The 17591-nt window shown below is 43.3% G+C and overlaps 1 protein-coding gene across 1 annotated transcript in view; it reads left to right on the top strand.

Moving 5' to 3' along the window:
* The window catches only part of TGFBI (transforming growth factor beta induced), a 120705-nt gene extending 108509 nt beyond the window's left edge, over window positions 1-12196 (top strand). The window contains exon 17 of the mRNA XM_073651222.1: window positions 10743-12196. Within this exon, the coding sequence (XP_073507323.1) occupies window positions 10743-10795 (53 nt within the window). The 3' untranslated portion in view covers window positions 10796-12196. The remainder of the gene's footprint in view (window positions 1-10742) is intronic.
* Window positions 12197-17591: the final 5395 nt, after the last annotated feature.

Genomic DNA, 17591 nt, shown 5'->3' with positions numbered 1-17591 from the left:
GGTTATGTTCGATAACTGTTCGTGCACCAAAAGCGTGTCCTGCATGTCTGGTGCTATTTAGAGCACCAATCATGCAGGGATTGTCTGCCACTCACTGTAATGCCACAGCCATGGTGGTTGTGGCATTACAGTGATTGCCCAAATCGATGGGAACAGTGCCAACAGTGAAACATGAAAAGCCGGCAATTCAGCAGTGGCATACACCTGTACCCGACAATTTAGAACCGAAAGAATAGAGCTTCACACATAGATTAGATAGATAGAAACATGTCAGTCACATATATATGAAGTACAGTGACAGTGTTGCTTACTGTACTTGTCATTTAGCGTAAAGGATTTATCAAAAAAAATAATAGTGTTTTCATGCACCGTCTCTTTAAAAAAGCCGGCCGGCAATTCAGCATCTGTACCCGACAATTTATAACAGAAAGAATAGAGCATCACACATAGATTAGATAGATAGAAACATGTCAGTCACATATATATGAAGTACAGTGATAGTGTTGGTTACTGTACTTGTCATTTAGTATTAAAATAAAGGATTTATTATTAAAAAAATTGCCGTGGGGTTCCCCTTAATTTTAGTCTCTAGCGGAGGTTAAGCAGACGGCTGGGGCAGATGTTTGAAGCCTGGGAAGGGGGTAATACCCACGGAGCTTCCCAGGCTACTAATATCAGCCCCCAGCTGAATGCATAGCCTTTACTAGCTATTAAAAGGGGGACCCCCCCAAAAAAAATGACGTGGGGTCCCCCCTAATTTAATAGCTAGCAAAGGCTAGGCAGACAGCTGGGGGCTGATATTAATAGCCCAGGAAGGGAGCCATGAATATTGGCCCCCTACCAGGCTAGAAACACCAGCCGTCAGCCGCCCCAGAAATGGCGCATTCATAGGATGCGCCAATTCTGGCACTTAGCCTTGCTCTTCCACGCTGCCCTGGTGCGGTGGCAGGGGGTAATAGGGTTGGGGTTGATGTCAGCTTATAATGCCAGCTGACATCAAGCCCAGGTTAGTAATGGAGAGGCGTCTATAAGACACCCCCATTACTAACCCCATAGTCAAAGTTAAAAAAAACACAAACACCCAGAATAAAGTCCTTTAATTGAAATAAAGACACAATCCTTTATTGTTCTAAATTAAACCATACTTACCGTCACGGCCATTCCAGCTGAAGCCAACGATCTCCTGCAATAAAAGAAAAATAATAAAGCAACCTCATCCTTACCTTTCCATGGTTCCCACGACAGCTTCAGCTCTGCTACATCGAGATGACAGGCTGGACCGCAGCAGAACGCTGCCATCCAGCCTGTCATCCCGCAGACACTGAGAAGCGCAGGCTTGCTTGCGCTGCTCAGCGTCTCTCTGTGACGACATCCAGATGAGCCGAGTTCATGTCCAATGAACTCGGCTCACCTCATGCACGTCACTGACAGCGTGGGAAAATTCTCACGCTGAAGCGGTGAGTGCAGGAGAATTCTCCCACGCTGTCAGTGACGTGCATAAGGTGAGCTCATGTCCAATGAACTCAGCTCACCTCCTGCACGTCACTGACAGCGTGGGAGAATTCTCCTGCACTCAGCGCTTCAGCGTGAGAATTCTCCCACGCTGAAGCGCTGAGTGCAGGAGAATTTTCCCACGCTGTCAGTGACGTGCATAAGGTGAGCTCATGTCCAATGAACTCAGCTCACCTCCTGCACGTCACTGACAGAGTGGGAGAATTCTCCTGCACTCAGCGCTTCAGTGTGAGAATTCTCCCACGCTGAAGCGCTGAGTGCAGGAGAATTTTCCCACTCTGTCAGTGACGTGCATGAGGTGAGCCGAGTTCATTGGACATTAACTCGGCTCATCTGGATGCCCTCACAGAGAGACACTGTGGAGCGCAAGCAAGCCTGCGCTTCTCAGTGTCTGCGGGATGACAGGCTGGATGGCAGCGTTCTGCTGCGGTCCAGCCTGTCATCTCGATGTAGCAGAGCTGAAGCTGTCATGGGAACCATGGAAAGGTAAGGATGATGTTGCTTTATTATTTTTCTTTTATTTCAGGAGATCGTTGGCTTCAGCTGGAATGGGCGTGATGGTAAGTATGGTTTAATTTAGAACAATAAAGAATTGTGTGTTTATTTCAATTAAAGGACTTTTTTCTGGGTGTTGTGTTTTTTTTAAATACTTTACTAGAAATTCATGGTGGTCATGTCTAATATTGGCGTGACCCCATGAATTTCGGGCTTAGGGCCAGCTGATAATGCCAAGCTGGCCCTAACCCCTTTATTACCCAGTGAGCCACCGCATCAGGGCCCTGGATGAGTTGGGTACAGCGCCAGAAGATGGCGCTTCTATGAACGCGCCATTTTCCGGGGTGGCTGCGGACTGCAATTTGCAGCGGGGGTGGCCCAAAAGCTTGGGCCTCCCTGCGCTGCGGATTCCAGCCCCCAGCTGCCTAGTTGTACCTGGCTGGACACAAAAACAGGGCGAAGCCCCACGTCAATTTTGTTTAAATTATTTCATGAAATAATTAAGAAAAAAAGGGCTTCCCTATATTGTTGTGTCCGGCCAGGTACAAATAGGCAGCTGGTGGTTGGGGGCAGCCCGTTCCTGCCTGCTGTACCTGGCTGGACACAAATATAGTGCGAAGCCCCACGTCAATTTTTTTTAAATTATTTCATGAATTTCCTGAAATAATTTAAAAAAATTGAAGTGGGGCTTCGCACTATATTTGTGTCCAGCCAGGTACAGCAGGCAGGAACGGGCTGCCCCCATCCACCAGCTGCCTATTTGTACCTGGCCGGACACAACAATATAGGGAAGCCCTTTTTTTCTTAATTATTTCATGAATTTCATGAAATAATTAAAAAAAATTGAAGTGGGGCTTCGCACTATATTTGTGTCCAGCCAGGTACAGCAGGCAGGAACGGGCTGCCCCCAACCACCAGCTGCCTATTTGTGCCTGGCCGGACACAACAATATAGGGAAGGCCTTTTTTTCTTAATTATTTCATGAATTTCATGAAATAATTAAAAAAAAAATACGTGGGGCTTCGCCCTATTTTTGTGTCCAGCCAGGTACAACTAGGCAGCTGGGGGCTGGAATCTGCAGCGCAGGGAGGCCCAAGCTTTCTGGGCCCCCCCCCGCTACAAATTGCAGTCCGCAGCCACCCCGGAAAATGGCGCGTTCATAGAAGCGCCATCTTCTGGCGCTGTACCCAACTCATCCAGGGCCCTGGTGCGGTGGCTCACTGGGTAATAAAGGGGTTAGGGCCAGCTTGGTATTATCAGCTGGCCCCAAGCCCAAAATTCATGGGGTCACGCCAGTATTAGACATGATCGCCATGAATTTCTAGTAAAGTATTTAAAAAAAACACAACACCCAGAATAAAGTCCTTTAATTGAAATAAAGACACAATTCTTTATTGTTCTAAATTAAACCATACTTACCATCACACCCATTCCAGCTGAAGCCAACGATCTCCTGCAATAAAAGAAAAATAATAAACCAACCTCATCCTTACCTTTCCATGGTTCCCATGACAGCTTCAGCTCTGTTACATCGAGATGACTGGCTGGACCGCAGCAGAACGCTGCCATCCAGTCTGTCATCCCGCAGACACTGAGAAGCGCAGGCATGCTTGCGCTCCTCACTGTCTCGCTGTGACGGCATCCAGATGAGCCGAGGTCATGTCCAATGAACTCGGCTCACCTCATGCACGTCACTGACAGCGTGGGAAAATTCTCACGCTGAAGTGCTGAGTACAGGAGAATTCTCCCACGCTGTCAGTGATGTGCATGAGGTGAGCTCATGTCCAATGAACTCAGCTCACCTCCTGCACGTCACTGACAGCGTGGGAAAATTCTCCTGCAATCAGCGCTTCAGCGTGAGAATTTTCCCACGCTGTCAGTGACGTGCATGAGGTGAGCCGAGTTCATTGGACATGAACTCGGCTCATCTGGATGTCGTCACAGAGAGACGCTGAGCAGCGCAAGCATGCCTGCGCTTCTCAGTGTCTGCGGGATGACAGGCTGGATGGCAGCGTTCTGCTGCGGTCCAGCCTGTCATCTCGATGTAGCAGAGCTGAAGCTGTCGTGGGAACCATGGAAAGGTAAGGATGAGGTTGCTTTATTATTTTTCTTTTATTGCAGGAGATCGTTGGCTTCAGCTGGAATGGGCGTGATGGTAAGTATGGTTTAATTTAGAACAATAAAGGATTGTGTCTTTATTTCAATTAAAGGACTTTATTCTGGGTGTTTGTGTTTTTTTTAACTTTGACTATGGGGTTAGTAATGGGGGTGTCTTATAGACGCCTCTCCATTACTAACCTGGGCTTGATGTCAGCTGGCATTATAAGCTGACATCAACCCCAACCCTATTACCCCCTGCCACCGCACCAGGGCAGCGTGGAAGAGCGAGGCTAAGTGCCAGAATTGGCGCATCCTATGAATGCGCCATTTCTGGGGCGGCTGACGGCTGGTGTTTCTAGCCTGGGAGGGGGCCAATATTCATGGCTCCCTTCCTGGGCTATTAATATCAGCCCCCAGCTGTCTGCCTAGCCTTTGCTAGCTATTAAATTAGGGGGGACCCCACGTCATTTTTTTGGGGGGGTCCCCCATTTTAATAGCTAGTAAAGGCTATGTATTCAGCTGGGGGCTGATATTAGTAGCCTGGGAAGCTCCGTGGGTATTACCCCCTTCCCAGGCTTCAAACATCTGCCCCAGCCGTCTGCTTAACCTCCGCTAGAGCCTAAAATTAAGGGGAACCCCACGCCAATTTTTTTAATAATAAATCCTTTATTTTAATACTAAATGACAAGTACAGTAACCAACACTATCACTGTACTTCATATATATGTGACTGACATGTTTCTATCTATCTAATCTATGTGTGATGCTCTATCTTTCTGTTCTAAATTGTCGGGTACCGCTGCTGAATTGCCGGCCGGCTTTTTTTAAAGAGACAGTGCATGAAAACACTATTATTTTTTTAAATAAATCCTTTACACTAAATGACAAGTACAGTAAGCAACACTATCACTGTACTTATTATATATGTGACTGACATGTTTCTATCTATCTAATCTATGTGTGAAGCTCTATTCTTTCTGTTCTAAATTGTCGGGTACAGATGCTGAATTGCCGGCCGGCTTTTTTAAAGAGACGGTGCATGAAAACACTAATATTTTTTTTAATAAATCCTTTACACTAAATGACAAGTGCAGTAACCAACACTGTCACTGTGCTTCTTATATGTGTGACTGACATGTTTCTATCTATCTAATCTATGTGTGATGCTCTATTCCTTCTTGTCTAAATTGTCGGGTACCGGTGTATGCCGCTGCTGAATTTGCCGGCCGGCTTTTTTAAAGAGAGTGTCTTCTGAGCAGTTTGTCAGCTTTTGGACACCTTTGCAGGTGTTTTCTATGTGTTTCTATGTGTTTTTGTTTGCCTGCCATTGGTTTTAACGGTGTTCGACGGTGTTCTAAGGTGTTCGACGAACAGTTCGACGAACAGTTCCTCGAACATCCCGGTGTTCGACGAACCGAACCGAACCCGAACACTACGGGGGTGGCTCAACACTACTGTGGATGACTGGATGAAAGTCATATTCAGTGAATGAATCGCGAATCTGCATTGGGCAAGGTGATGATGCTGGAACTTTTGTTTGGTGCCGTTCCAATGAGATTTATAAAGATGACTGCATGAAGAGAACATGCAAATTTCCACAGTCATTGATGATATGGGGCTGCATGTCAGGTTAAAGCACTGGGGAGATGGCTGTCATTACATCTTCAATAAATGCCCAAGTTTACATTGATATTTTGGACAGTTTTCTTATCCCATCAATTGAAAGGATGTTTGGGGGTGATGACATCATTTTTCAAGATGATAATGCATCCTGCCATAGAGCAAAAACTGTGAAAACATTCCTTGAAAGAAGACAGGTAAGGTTAATGTCATGGCCTGCAAATAGTCCGGATCTCAATCCAATTGAAAATCTTTTGTGGAAGTTGAAGAAAATGGTCCATGACAAGGCTCCAACCTGCAAAGCTGATCTGGCAACAGCAATCAGAGAAAGTTGGAGACAGATTGATGAAGAGTACTGTTTGTCACTCATTAAGTCCATGCCTCAGAGACTGCAAGCTGATATTAAAGCCAGAGTTGGTGCAACAAAATACTAGTGATTTATTGGAGTGTTCTTTTGTGTGTTTGTTTTCATGATTCCATAATTTTTTCCTCAGAATTGAGTGATTCCATAATTTTTTCCCTCAGCTTGGTCTGAAAAAAATTACCTTTATTGAGTACCACATTTTTAATCTTGATTTCTTTTAGTGTTTCTTAAAGCCCTAAAGTTGCCATTTGAAATTACTTTAGTTTTGTGCCATGTCTGTGATCTGCTTTTTTTCAACAACATTAAACAATTGAATCAACATCCTCTGAGGCTGCGTGCCCACGTTGCGGATTACAAGCATTTTTGATGCGGAATTTCCGCAGCGGAAACGCTTGTAAAACGCATGGTAACCCGCACCCCATGGTCCCCAAGGGGATTCCGCAAGTTCTATGCACATGCTGCGGATTTTTCCGCAGCGTTTATGCTGCGTTCAAAAATCCGCAGCATGTCAATTAATTTTGCATTTCCGCAAGCGGAATTGCCTTGTGCAATGCATTAAAAACGCAAGGCAATTCCTCATGTGGAATACGCGAGATAAACGCACGAAAAACGCGCGATAAACGCGTGCGGAATTCCGCATGCGTTTTTCCGGGAGAGGACTTGCAGAAATGAAGCAGAAATTTTCTGCTTCATTTCTGCAACGTGGGCACATAGCCTAAGCCCTGTGATTCCATAATTTTTGCCAGGGGTTGTATGTAATCCGTGTGATGGAGAAACCACAGTTTTAAATACCTGGTCTGTAGGTAACTATTTTGAACAGCAAACCTGTGCCAAAAAGTTTGCTGACACACTGAAAAAAAATTTGAATGAAGGCCAAAAATGGCAGGGCGCCAAACATGCAGGGAGGGGACCCCAGCATCTGCCCAAGCATCTCGCAAGTACTCGGCGAGCTCCGAGCATCTCGAGTACTGAGATACTTGGGCGAGTACCTAGTACTTGCGAGAATGCTCTCTCATCACTACTGATTATGCCAATTCCCCATATGTGGTTGAAAACTACTTTTGAGGCACTGTGCAAAGCCCAGAAGGGAAGAAGCACCATATTGGAGTTCAGATTTTGCTGGAATAGTTTGAGGGTGCCATGTCACATTGGCAGAGCCCCTGAAGTGCTAGAACAGCAGAACCTCCCCATATGTGGCCCCATTTTACTAATTACACCCCCCCAATGAATTTATGCAGTTATTATGTTGACATCACATGTATCTCACAGAATTTTATACCATTGGGCAGTGGAGAAAGAATAATTACCTCACAGTTTGTTGTGCAATTTATCCTGAGTGTGCCAATACTTTACATGTAATCGGGAAATTAAATACCATTAAGCGATGAAGAAAAAATAATTATATTTTTACCACAAAAATTTTGTTTTAGCACCAAATTTTACATGTTCACAAGAGGAGGTAGGTAAAAATGGCACCAAAATTTGCAAGCTCCCTATATCTCCATTGACAGATGATGGACCTGAGTGGGGATTTGCTTTTTTTGTGGATTGAGTTTTATTGGGAACATTTTACATAACATTTTGGATCACATTTATTCTGTGCTCTACGTTGAGCAAACATTGTAGTTTCCACCTAAATCTCCAAATGACATGACTCAGATGAAACCCCCAAGGGAGGGATCCATTCACTATAATGTGGCTGCTGAGTTACTCTGGACTCTGCATGGCCTCTGTTCAATGCTGTCCTTTTTTTCATTCAGAGTGACACAAAACTGTGGTTGACCGCGCTTTTATGCACGCTTAAAAAGATAGACACCTCTGGATCATAGGCCAGACAGAGTCCACAGTATGTCCATCTGCCTCATTTTTTGACATCTTGCATCGAGGGTTCCGTCTGAATCACGTATTTCGGAAATTTACACAGAAACCCCGTTATAAGCGTTCAGCGTAGAGCGCAGGATAAATGTGAGCCAAGCCTTAGTGCGATCTATGTGAGACCATTTTGCTGGAATGGTTTGAGGGTGCCATGTCACATTGGCAGAGCCCTTGAGGTACCAGAACAGGAGAACCTCCCCATATGTGACCCCATTTACAAATTACGCCCCCCCAATGAATTCATCTAAGGGTGCAGTTGACACCGTTGTGCAGTGAAGAAAGAATGATTACCTCACAGTTTGTTGTGCAATTTGTCCTGAGTTCGCCTATACTCTACATGTAATCGGGAAATTAAATACCATTAAGCGGTGAAGAAAAAATAATCATGTTTTTACCACAAAAATTTTGTTTTAGCATCAAATTTTACATGTTCACAAGGGGAGATAGGTAAAAATGGTACCAAAATTTGTCACAACATTTTTGCTGAACATGGCAATACCCCATTTGTAGATGTACAGTACGGCTTAGCCACACGGCGAGAATAGGAGCACTATTTGACTTGGAGAACAAATTATTGTAGAATAGTTTGTGGACTCTATATACAGAGCCCCTGAGAGCCAGAAGAGCAGAATCTCCCCTTAGGTGACGCTATTTTGGAGATTACATCCCTTTAGGAATTTATTTACAAGTGTAATGACGATTTTGACACCATGGGTGTTATCTAGAAACAATCCATTGATTTTGCGGAAGGAAAATTGCAAATCTGCCAGTATAGTGCCCAGTTTATTGTAGTGCCCATACAGCTGGTGCTTCTGGAGAAATGCACCCATAAATTAAGTGGGCTCTCATTGTAATAGAAATGCCAAACGTGTGGATGCTAAATAAGGTTTAAGCACACTGTGGGGCTCAGAAGGGAGAGGGGCAATTGAATTTGGGAGCACAGAATTTCCTGGATTTCTTTTGTGGGGAGAGGAGCCATAGTGCTTTTCCAGAACCTTTGTATTCCAGTAGCATGGAAGCCCCCTATATTTCCATTGACAGATGATGAACCTGAGTGGGGATTTGCTTTTTTTGGGGATTGAGTTGAAGCTTTTATTGGGAACATTTTACATAACATTTTGGATTTAACAAAAAACAGCAATTCAGGAATTGTTATTCGAGTTTTTTTCTTATGCTGTTCACCGTATGGTAAAAGTGATGAGGCAGCTTCATTTTTCAGTACAATTACAGCGATACCAATTTATATAAACTTTTTTATGTTTTGCTGCTTTTACACAATAAAAACAATTTTATTCTGAGAGCTAGAACTTTTTTATTTCTCTGCTGACACAGCTGTATTGCTGCTTGTTTTTTTCAGGACAAAATGACGTTTTCAGCGATACCATTTTTATTTACATTTTACTTTTTGATTGTGTTTTATTCCACTTTTTTTTTGTGGTATGATTAAAAGGCTTTTTTTTGCCATTTTTTTATTATTTTTTTACAGAGTTGACTGAACGGGTTAAATAATGTGACAGTTTTATAAGTTGGGTCATGCCGGCAAAACCAAATATATGTATTTTTTTTTTGCATAAATATACCTATTTATTGGTTTAATATATTTTTTTTATTTTAGGATTTTTTTTAAATATTTTTTTATTTTTTTTTTACTTTTTTACTTAGTCCCTGTATGGAACTTTTATCACTCTGATTGCTGGTATAATGCATTGCAATGCACCAGCACTGCAATGCAGTATACCTGCCAGATATCTGTCCATACTGCACTGAGCATGGTCTAACAGGCTTACCATAGCTTGGTGACCCTGTCATGACGATCTCGGATTGCCATGGCAATGATCGGGCCCTCGCGATAATGTCACCAGGGCACTGATCTGAAGAAAGAGGGTGCCCCCTCTCTCTCCCTGCCTTCTAAATGCTGCAATCGCTATAGATCGCGGCATTTAGGGGGTTAAATGGCCCGTGGTGGTGCAGGCACCACTCCTGGCAGTGACAGCTGAGGCTCGGCTGTCACTTAAGCTCCTTTTGCTAATCGTGTAGGCAGAGCTCCTGTGCCCGCATGATCGCCATGACGTAAATTTACGACATGTTGCGGGATTCCCTTCCCGACCATGACGTAGACTTATGTTAAATGTCATGAAGGGGTTAAGTCTACTTTCAACTTAAACAACTATGAAGCTGAAACGATGAAACATTGGAGTTTATGTGAGAGCCAGAAGTTGCTTTTACAATGTAAGTCTATGGAGTCTCGTTCTGACAATCCATAGATTTACATTATAAAAGCGAATTCTGGCTCTCACATAAACCCCAGTTTAATGCAGGGAGAATAGCACCAGAGTGATGCTGGAAACTGTAAAAGACTGCGATCAGTGAGAATATTAACACAGCTAAAATTTAGGTAATAAAAAATGTTTTCCGGTGCTTCTTTAAAAAAATAGTTACCCGTACAACATTTTGCCCTAGTCAAATATGTATGTATGTTTTTACTTATATTTTACTAGTATTTGAATTACACCTATGCACTTGAGCAGGTGTTGATACAGGCTGTATTTATTACAAAATAAGTAGGAGTAGGATATTATCTGAAATTGTGTTATTGCACCCCCTTCCTACCTCCCCATGATAACACTATCATACAAAAATAACAAGCAGAGCTTTCTCCAACAATGGCAGATAAACTTTACTCTTAATTTACCATAGTCAAACTGAATAACTTTGGGCATTAAGGTATACTTGGATGCATGATAATGTTGATAATGTTCCTCTCTATTTTTTTCAGCACCTGGATATTCCATGTTAATGTCAAAAATGAAACAAAGAACTTCTGAGTGAAAATAAGGCAGCAGTCATCACCATTGGTGCCTCTTTGTTTTTAATAACATGATTCACATTTTGTAACTTGTTTTTGTAAATTGATTTTATGTTTCTTCTTGAAGTGTTGCAAATTTTGTCAACATGTTTTAACCGTTCTGGTTCCTAGACATATGATAATAACATAAGAACAAATGCCTGTTGACAATAAACGGTTTATACCTGGGACAACGTTTGGTCTATGCATTATAGCTCATGAACTCTTAAAACAGCAGCAGCTTTTAGGCTGTGTGCCCACGATGCGTTTGTCAAGCGTTTTCGGTGGGGAATTTTCGCAGCGTAAACGCTTGTAAAACGCTTGGTAGTCCCACGGTCCCCAATGTCAATCTGCAACTTCAATGCCCATGCTGTGGAATTTTCCGCATCGTTTTTGATGTGCGGAAAATTCCGGAGCATGTCCATTATTTGTGCGTTTACGCATGTGGAATTGCCTTCTCAATGCATTAGAAAAACGCATGGCAATTCCGCATGTGCAAAACACTTCAAAAACTAGCAAAAAACGCTTGTCAAATTCCGCACGCGTTTTTCCGGGCAAGGACATGCAGAAATTAAGCGGAGATTTTCCGCTTCATTTCTGCATCATGGGCACATAGCCTAAAATTGTTAATTTAATTATTGTAGGAAAATTAACTCTGTGATTATAGTGATTTGTCAATCAAGCCAAGTGGAGCCATCAATAGATAAAGTGACATCAATTATCACCAACACCATTGCCACATTGTTCTAGTGATAGTTGAGATCACACTGACTGACCCCTGGTGACTGAACATTGATAAGATTTTCTAGAAATGTCACGTCCCGAGGCAAATGTAGTGAATCTGTATTTTACTAAATTTGCTGATTTAGTAACCAATTCAAATTGAGACTTTGCAAGAGTGTAGTACAAATTAACTAAATAACAGATTTTTAAAATCTGCAATAATATCACCTAAAATTATTTTTCAGGTGATTAAACAAGCATGTCAATTCTAGTATAGCAGCAAAAAAATGTTACATTTAAAATGTTTGCAACAAGATGTCAAAATAGGGCTTCAAGAATATTCCAAATGATCAGACTTTTGACTTTAACATTCTCCACGACAATGACAACATTAGATTAGATGGATTTGTGTTTTATGTATTTTGTATCTGTGTTTTTGCTTATGTCATGTTCGTTTTATGGTGCAATATTGGGTTGATAGGAATTAAAATTGTAAAAGAAACGTATTTATCCTTAAGATGGTTGTTTGCTTATTGATAATTTTCCATTAAGTCTTTTTGAATTAAAGCTTTCTACTTTCAACCTCTGACCCAACAGAGTATCCATCACAGTGTGTACCCACCGTTCAAAAAATGTACAAAATAAACTACACCTTTTACTAAGTGCTTTCTTCGTTTTATTTTTTGTGTCTTTCTTAGTTTGTCTAAAAGATTTTCTTAGACATCGTACTTGAAAATAATATTTTTAAAACCTCTATCAACAAAAATGTGTCACGGTATGTTTTCTGAACCAGTCCTGACCAAAATGAAGAATCTGAAAACATTTGTGGCATGGAACTTAAAGGGGTATTCCCATCTCCAAGATCCTATCCCAATATGTAGTAGATGTAATAATAATAATATTAGCAAATAAATCTAATTAGAAATGTGGTATAGTTTTTTTGATTCGCTATGTCTCTTTCCTCATGTGAAGGCATTGCAGGACCTTAGGTATCCACTGTTGCATCCACTAGCAACTAGCTAACTAACTGTGACTTTACCAGTGGTTGTAACCATGGGTACCTAAGGTCCTACAATGCCTGCACATGAGGAAAGAGACATAGCGAATCAGAAAAACTATACTACCTTTCTAATTGGAGGTATTTGCTAATATTATTATTATTACTACACCTACTACATATTGGGATAGGATCTTGGAGATGGGAATACCCCTTCAATGAACTTTATTTTATTTTAATATGTTGATAAGGATCGGGGAAAAAAACCTCATGTCAAGCACCAACAAATCTTTTGAAGCCGATCAAACACATTTAGGGTATGTGCACACGATGCAGAAATGAAGCAGAAAATTTCTGCATCATTTCTGCATCTCCCTGGCAGAAAAAACGCATGCAGATTGTGCATGCGTTTTTCCTGCAGAATACATGCGGATCCACATGCAGATTCACATGCGTTTCCGCATGCAGATTGACAAGCGCTTTCCAGGCGATGTTAGCATCACCTGGAAAGTGCTTGATAACTAGGTCACACTATATAAATCCATGCAAACAGCATGGATTTATACAGTGTGAACCGAGAGAGTGTATATACTTACCTCCGATGGCCCGCGCTGTCCTGCTCACTCCGTTCTCCCGGCTGCCGGCAACTTTGAATTGAAAGACCTGCCGACGTCAGCGTCACGTGACCCGTCACATGACTCTGACGTCACCGCAGGTCCTACAACTCACTGCAAGTGCCGGGAACCAAGCGGGAGCGCTGCGCGGGCCGACAGAAGGTAAGAATACATTTATTTTTTATTTTATTCTTCTTTTTACAGCTTTTTTAATGGTACCTGGGTGTGGATGAGACTCTCCTCTCCTCCACACCCTGGTACCATCCGCACATTAGAACGCACCAATTACGCAAGTACAAATGCTGTCTTGCGGAATTGGCGCGTTCTAATGCAAGTCAATGGCGGCGAAATCGCCGCGTTTCCGCAAAATTAATTGACATGCTGCGGATTTTTGACCGCAGCGTTAACGCTGCGGAAAAATCCGCATCATGGGCACAGCACATGCGGATTTCCATTGGGGAACATTGCTGCCCTTCTACCATGCGTTTTTCATGCGTTTCCGCGGCGTTTACGCAACTGCAAAAACGCCGCGGAAACGCATGAAATACGCATCGTGTGAACACAGCCTAAATCATCATCAAAACCTACAAATTTTAGTAGATGACATTGATGTTATGTGCATGGCCCGCTAAAGCTTTGAACAGTAAGGCTGTGTTCACACGATGCGTATTTCATGCGTTTCCGCGGCGTTTTTGCAGTTGCGTAAACGCCGCGGAAACGCATGAAAAACGCATGGTAGAAGGGCAGCAATGTTCCCCAATGGAAATCCGCATGTGCTGTGCCCATGATGCGGATTTTTCCGCAGCGTTAACGCTGCGGTCAAAAATCCGCAGCATGTCAATTAATTTTGTGGAAACGCGGCGATTTCGCCGCCATTGACTTGCATTAGAACGCGCCAATTCCGCAAGACAGCATTTGTACTTGCGTAATTGGTGCGTTCTAATGTGCGGATGGTACCCGGGTGTGGAGGAGAGGAGAGTCTCATCCACACCCAGGTACCATTAAAAAAGCTGTAAAAAGAAGAATAAAATAAAAAATAAATGTATTCTTACCTTCTGTCGGCCCGCGCAGCGCTCCCGCTTGGTTCCCGGCACTTGCAGTGAGTTGTAGGACCTGCGGTGACGTCAGAGTCATGTGACGGGTCACGTGACGCTGACGTCGGCAGGTCTTTCAATTCAAAGTTGCCGGCAGCCGGGAGAACGGAGTGAGCAGGACAGCGCGGGCCATCGGAGGTAAGTATATACACTCTCTCGGTTCACACTGTATAAATCCATGCTGTTTGCATGGATTTATATAGTGTGACCTAGTTATCAAGCACTTTCCAGGTGATGCTAACATCGCCTGGAAAGCGCTTGTCAATCTGCATGCGGAAACGCATGTGAATCTGCATGTGGATCCGCATGTATTCTGCAGGAAAAACGCATGCACAATCTGCATGCGTTTTTTCTGCCAGGGAGATGCAGAAATGATGCAGAAATTTTCTGCTTCATTTCTGCATCGTGTGCACATACCCTAACTGTCCTCCAGGATGTGGACATCAACTTTAGTTAATTGGAAGAAACTAATTTGATTGTCTTTGTTCTTTACCCACATGCAGTAAATATTTCCTATAAAAGTTATCTTGCCATAAAGATATGATATATAGATATCTATATCGGTATGAAAATGCACAGTTCTCTGGAAGGTAATGCATATTGAAAGAGAGTGGCAGAATTGTGCACACTATCATCATGACTTCTATTTAAGAGAGCAAACCTGATGCTGTAATGTTGCTTCAAATGACAGATCTAAACAGTTGACAAAGGCCTGCTATGGCTTATAATGGTGTCTGTCTGGGCTCTGTCATTTTGAGACTAAGAATAAAAACAGTGCTAGAAGCTCTGAAAGTGTGTGAACAGTCATACAAACTATTCATTGTGAGACACTTAGCTTTAGGGAAAAGTATTCTGAAGGTATTTCTTCTATAATGCTCTGGAAAAATCAAGTTTAGTTATTTTTCCTTATACAGTCATATGAAAAAGTTTGGGCACCCCTATTAATCTTAAGCTTAATGTTTTATAAAAATTGGTGTTTTTGCAACAGCTATTTCAGTTTGATATATGTAATAACTGTTGGACACAGTAATGTTTCTGCCTTGAAATGAGGTTTATTGTACTAACAGAAAATGTGCAATCTGCATTCAAACAAAATTTGAAAGGTGCATAAGTATGGGCACCCTTATCATTTTCTTGTTTTAAATACTCCTACCTACTTTTTACTGACTTACTAAAGCACTTTTTTTGGTTTTGTAACCTCATGGAGCTTTGAACTTTATAGCCAGGTGTATGCAGTCATGAGAAAAGCTACTTAAAGTGGCCACTTGCAAGTTGTTCTCCTGTTTGAATCTCCTCTGAAGAGTGGCATCATGTGCTCCTCAAAACAACTGTCAAATGATCTGAAAACAAAGATTATTCAACATAGTTGTTCAGGGGAAGCATACAAAAAGCTGTCTCAGAGATTTAACCTGTCAGTTTCCACTGTGAGGAACATAGTAAGGAAATGGAAGAACACAGGGACAGTTCTTGTTAAGGCCAGAAGTGGCAGGCCAAGAAAAACATCAGAAAGGCAGAGAAGAAGAATGGTGAGATCAGTCAAGGACAATCCTCAGACCACCTCCAGAGAGCTGCAGCATCAACTTGCTGCAGATGGTGTCACTGTGCATCGGTCAACTATACAAGGCACTTTGCACAAGGAGAAGCTGTATGGGAGAGTGATGCGAAAGAAGCCGTTTCTGCAAGCACGCCACAAACAGAGTTGGCTGAGGTATGCAAAAGCACATTTGGAGAAGCCAATTTCTTTTTGGAAGAAGGTCCTGTGGACTGATGAAATCAAGATTGAGTTATTTGGTCATACAAAAAGGCGTTATGCATGGTGGCAAAAAAACACAGCATTCCAAGAAAAACACTTGCTACCCACAGTAAAATTTGGTGGAGGTTCCATCATGCTTTGGGGCTGTGTGGTCAATGCTGGCACTGGGAATCTTGTTAAAGTTGAGGGACGCATGGATTCCACTCAGTATCAGCAGATTCTTGACAATAGTGTTCAAGAATCAGTGATAAATATGAAGTTACAAAGTGGATGGATCTTTCAGCAAGACAATGATCCAAAACACCGCTCCAAATCTACTCAGGCATTCATGCAGAGGAACAACTACAATGTTCTGGAATGGCCATCCCAGTCCCCAGACCTGAATATCATTGAACATCTGTGGGATCATTTGAAGAGGGCTGTCCATGCTCAGCGACCATCAAACTTAACTGAACTGGAATTGTTTTGTAAAGAGGAATGGTCAAAAATACCTTCATCCAGGATCCAGGAACTCATTAAAAGCTACAGGAAGCGACTAGAGGCTGTTATTTTTGCAAAAGGAGGATCTACTAACTATTAATGTCACTTTTCTGGTGAGGTGCCCATACTTATGTGACGCGCCCCCTGGGCCATGTTCAAGGGATACCCGGAGCCGGATCTGTATGGGGGTAGTAGTCCTTGTGGCGGTGACCCGGTCCGTGCCCAGGGTGTCAAACTAAGTGGCAGTCTATGGCAGTAGATGTTATTAAGTGTCGACTACGCCACCCGTTGAGTGCGGCTTTAAAGCCGCCGCTGCAGAGCAGTCCACTGAGGCCGGTGGTGTATGTGCAGCAGTGATGGTATAACCCCCAACGGGAGGGGTATGGCTTCAGGGCAGCAGGTGTGGATGATGGGGGTTGTTGTGGTGTAGAAAGGAGACTCTGAGTCGGGAGGTGCAGTTCAGGGTTTTTACTTACTGATGTTCTGTTGGTCACTCTGGCCTTGAGTGACCACCCGAGCCGTGCTGCGTCCACCAGGTCCTGGACTCGGCCAACCCCCAAGCAATTCTGGAGCGTGGTCCTGAGCTCCTTTCTGACTTTCCCTTTCTACTGGCCATCCCCACCAGGGATCCACTTATGTCCGGCTCCCTCGGGTCTCTTGTTGGTTGCACCTCTTCTGGGTTCCCTGACCCTATGCTTGGTGTGCCTTTCTTGTGGATTTGGTGAGGGTCGTGGCAGATCCTGACCACGACCTCCGGTTCCTGGCTAAGGTGTGCTTTGGCCTCTGCCAGCTTGGGTTCCGGGACCCTGGTCCGCCAACCCTTCACCCTTCTGTCTGTATTCTGGGGTCTTGGGGTTCTTTCTTCTTTCCTCTCTGGGTCCTTCTGACTCCTCTCTCTCTCTCTCAGCAGGCCTTACTCTGGAGCTGGGCCCAGCCGGAGCCACAGCTCCCTGTCAGCCCTTCTGGCTGAGCTCCTCTGCTCTTCTCCTCCTGCCTGAACTGAACTTCTCTTCTCCCTGCAACTAGATGGTGCCCACCTTATATACTCCCACTATGTGTGAGCTCAGGTGACCAGCACCCAATGAGCTCCTAGCCTTACCCAGACTGCTCCCCCTATCT

This window comes from Phyllobates terribilis, unplaced genomic scaffold (genome assembly GCF_046119375.1).
Source record: "Phyllobates terribilis strain yellow unplaced genomic scaffold, ASM4611937v1 Scaffold_11__3_contigs__length_659146591, whole genome shotgun sequence".
NCBI lineage: Eukaryota > Metazoa > Chordata > Amphibia > Anura > Dendrobatidae > Phyllobates > Phyllobates terribilis.
Note: the sequence above shows the minus strand (reverse complement) of the source record. Positions and strands in the feature narration are given on the sequence as shown.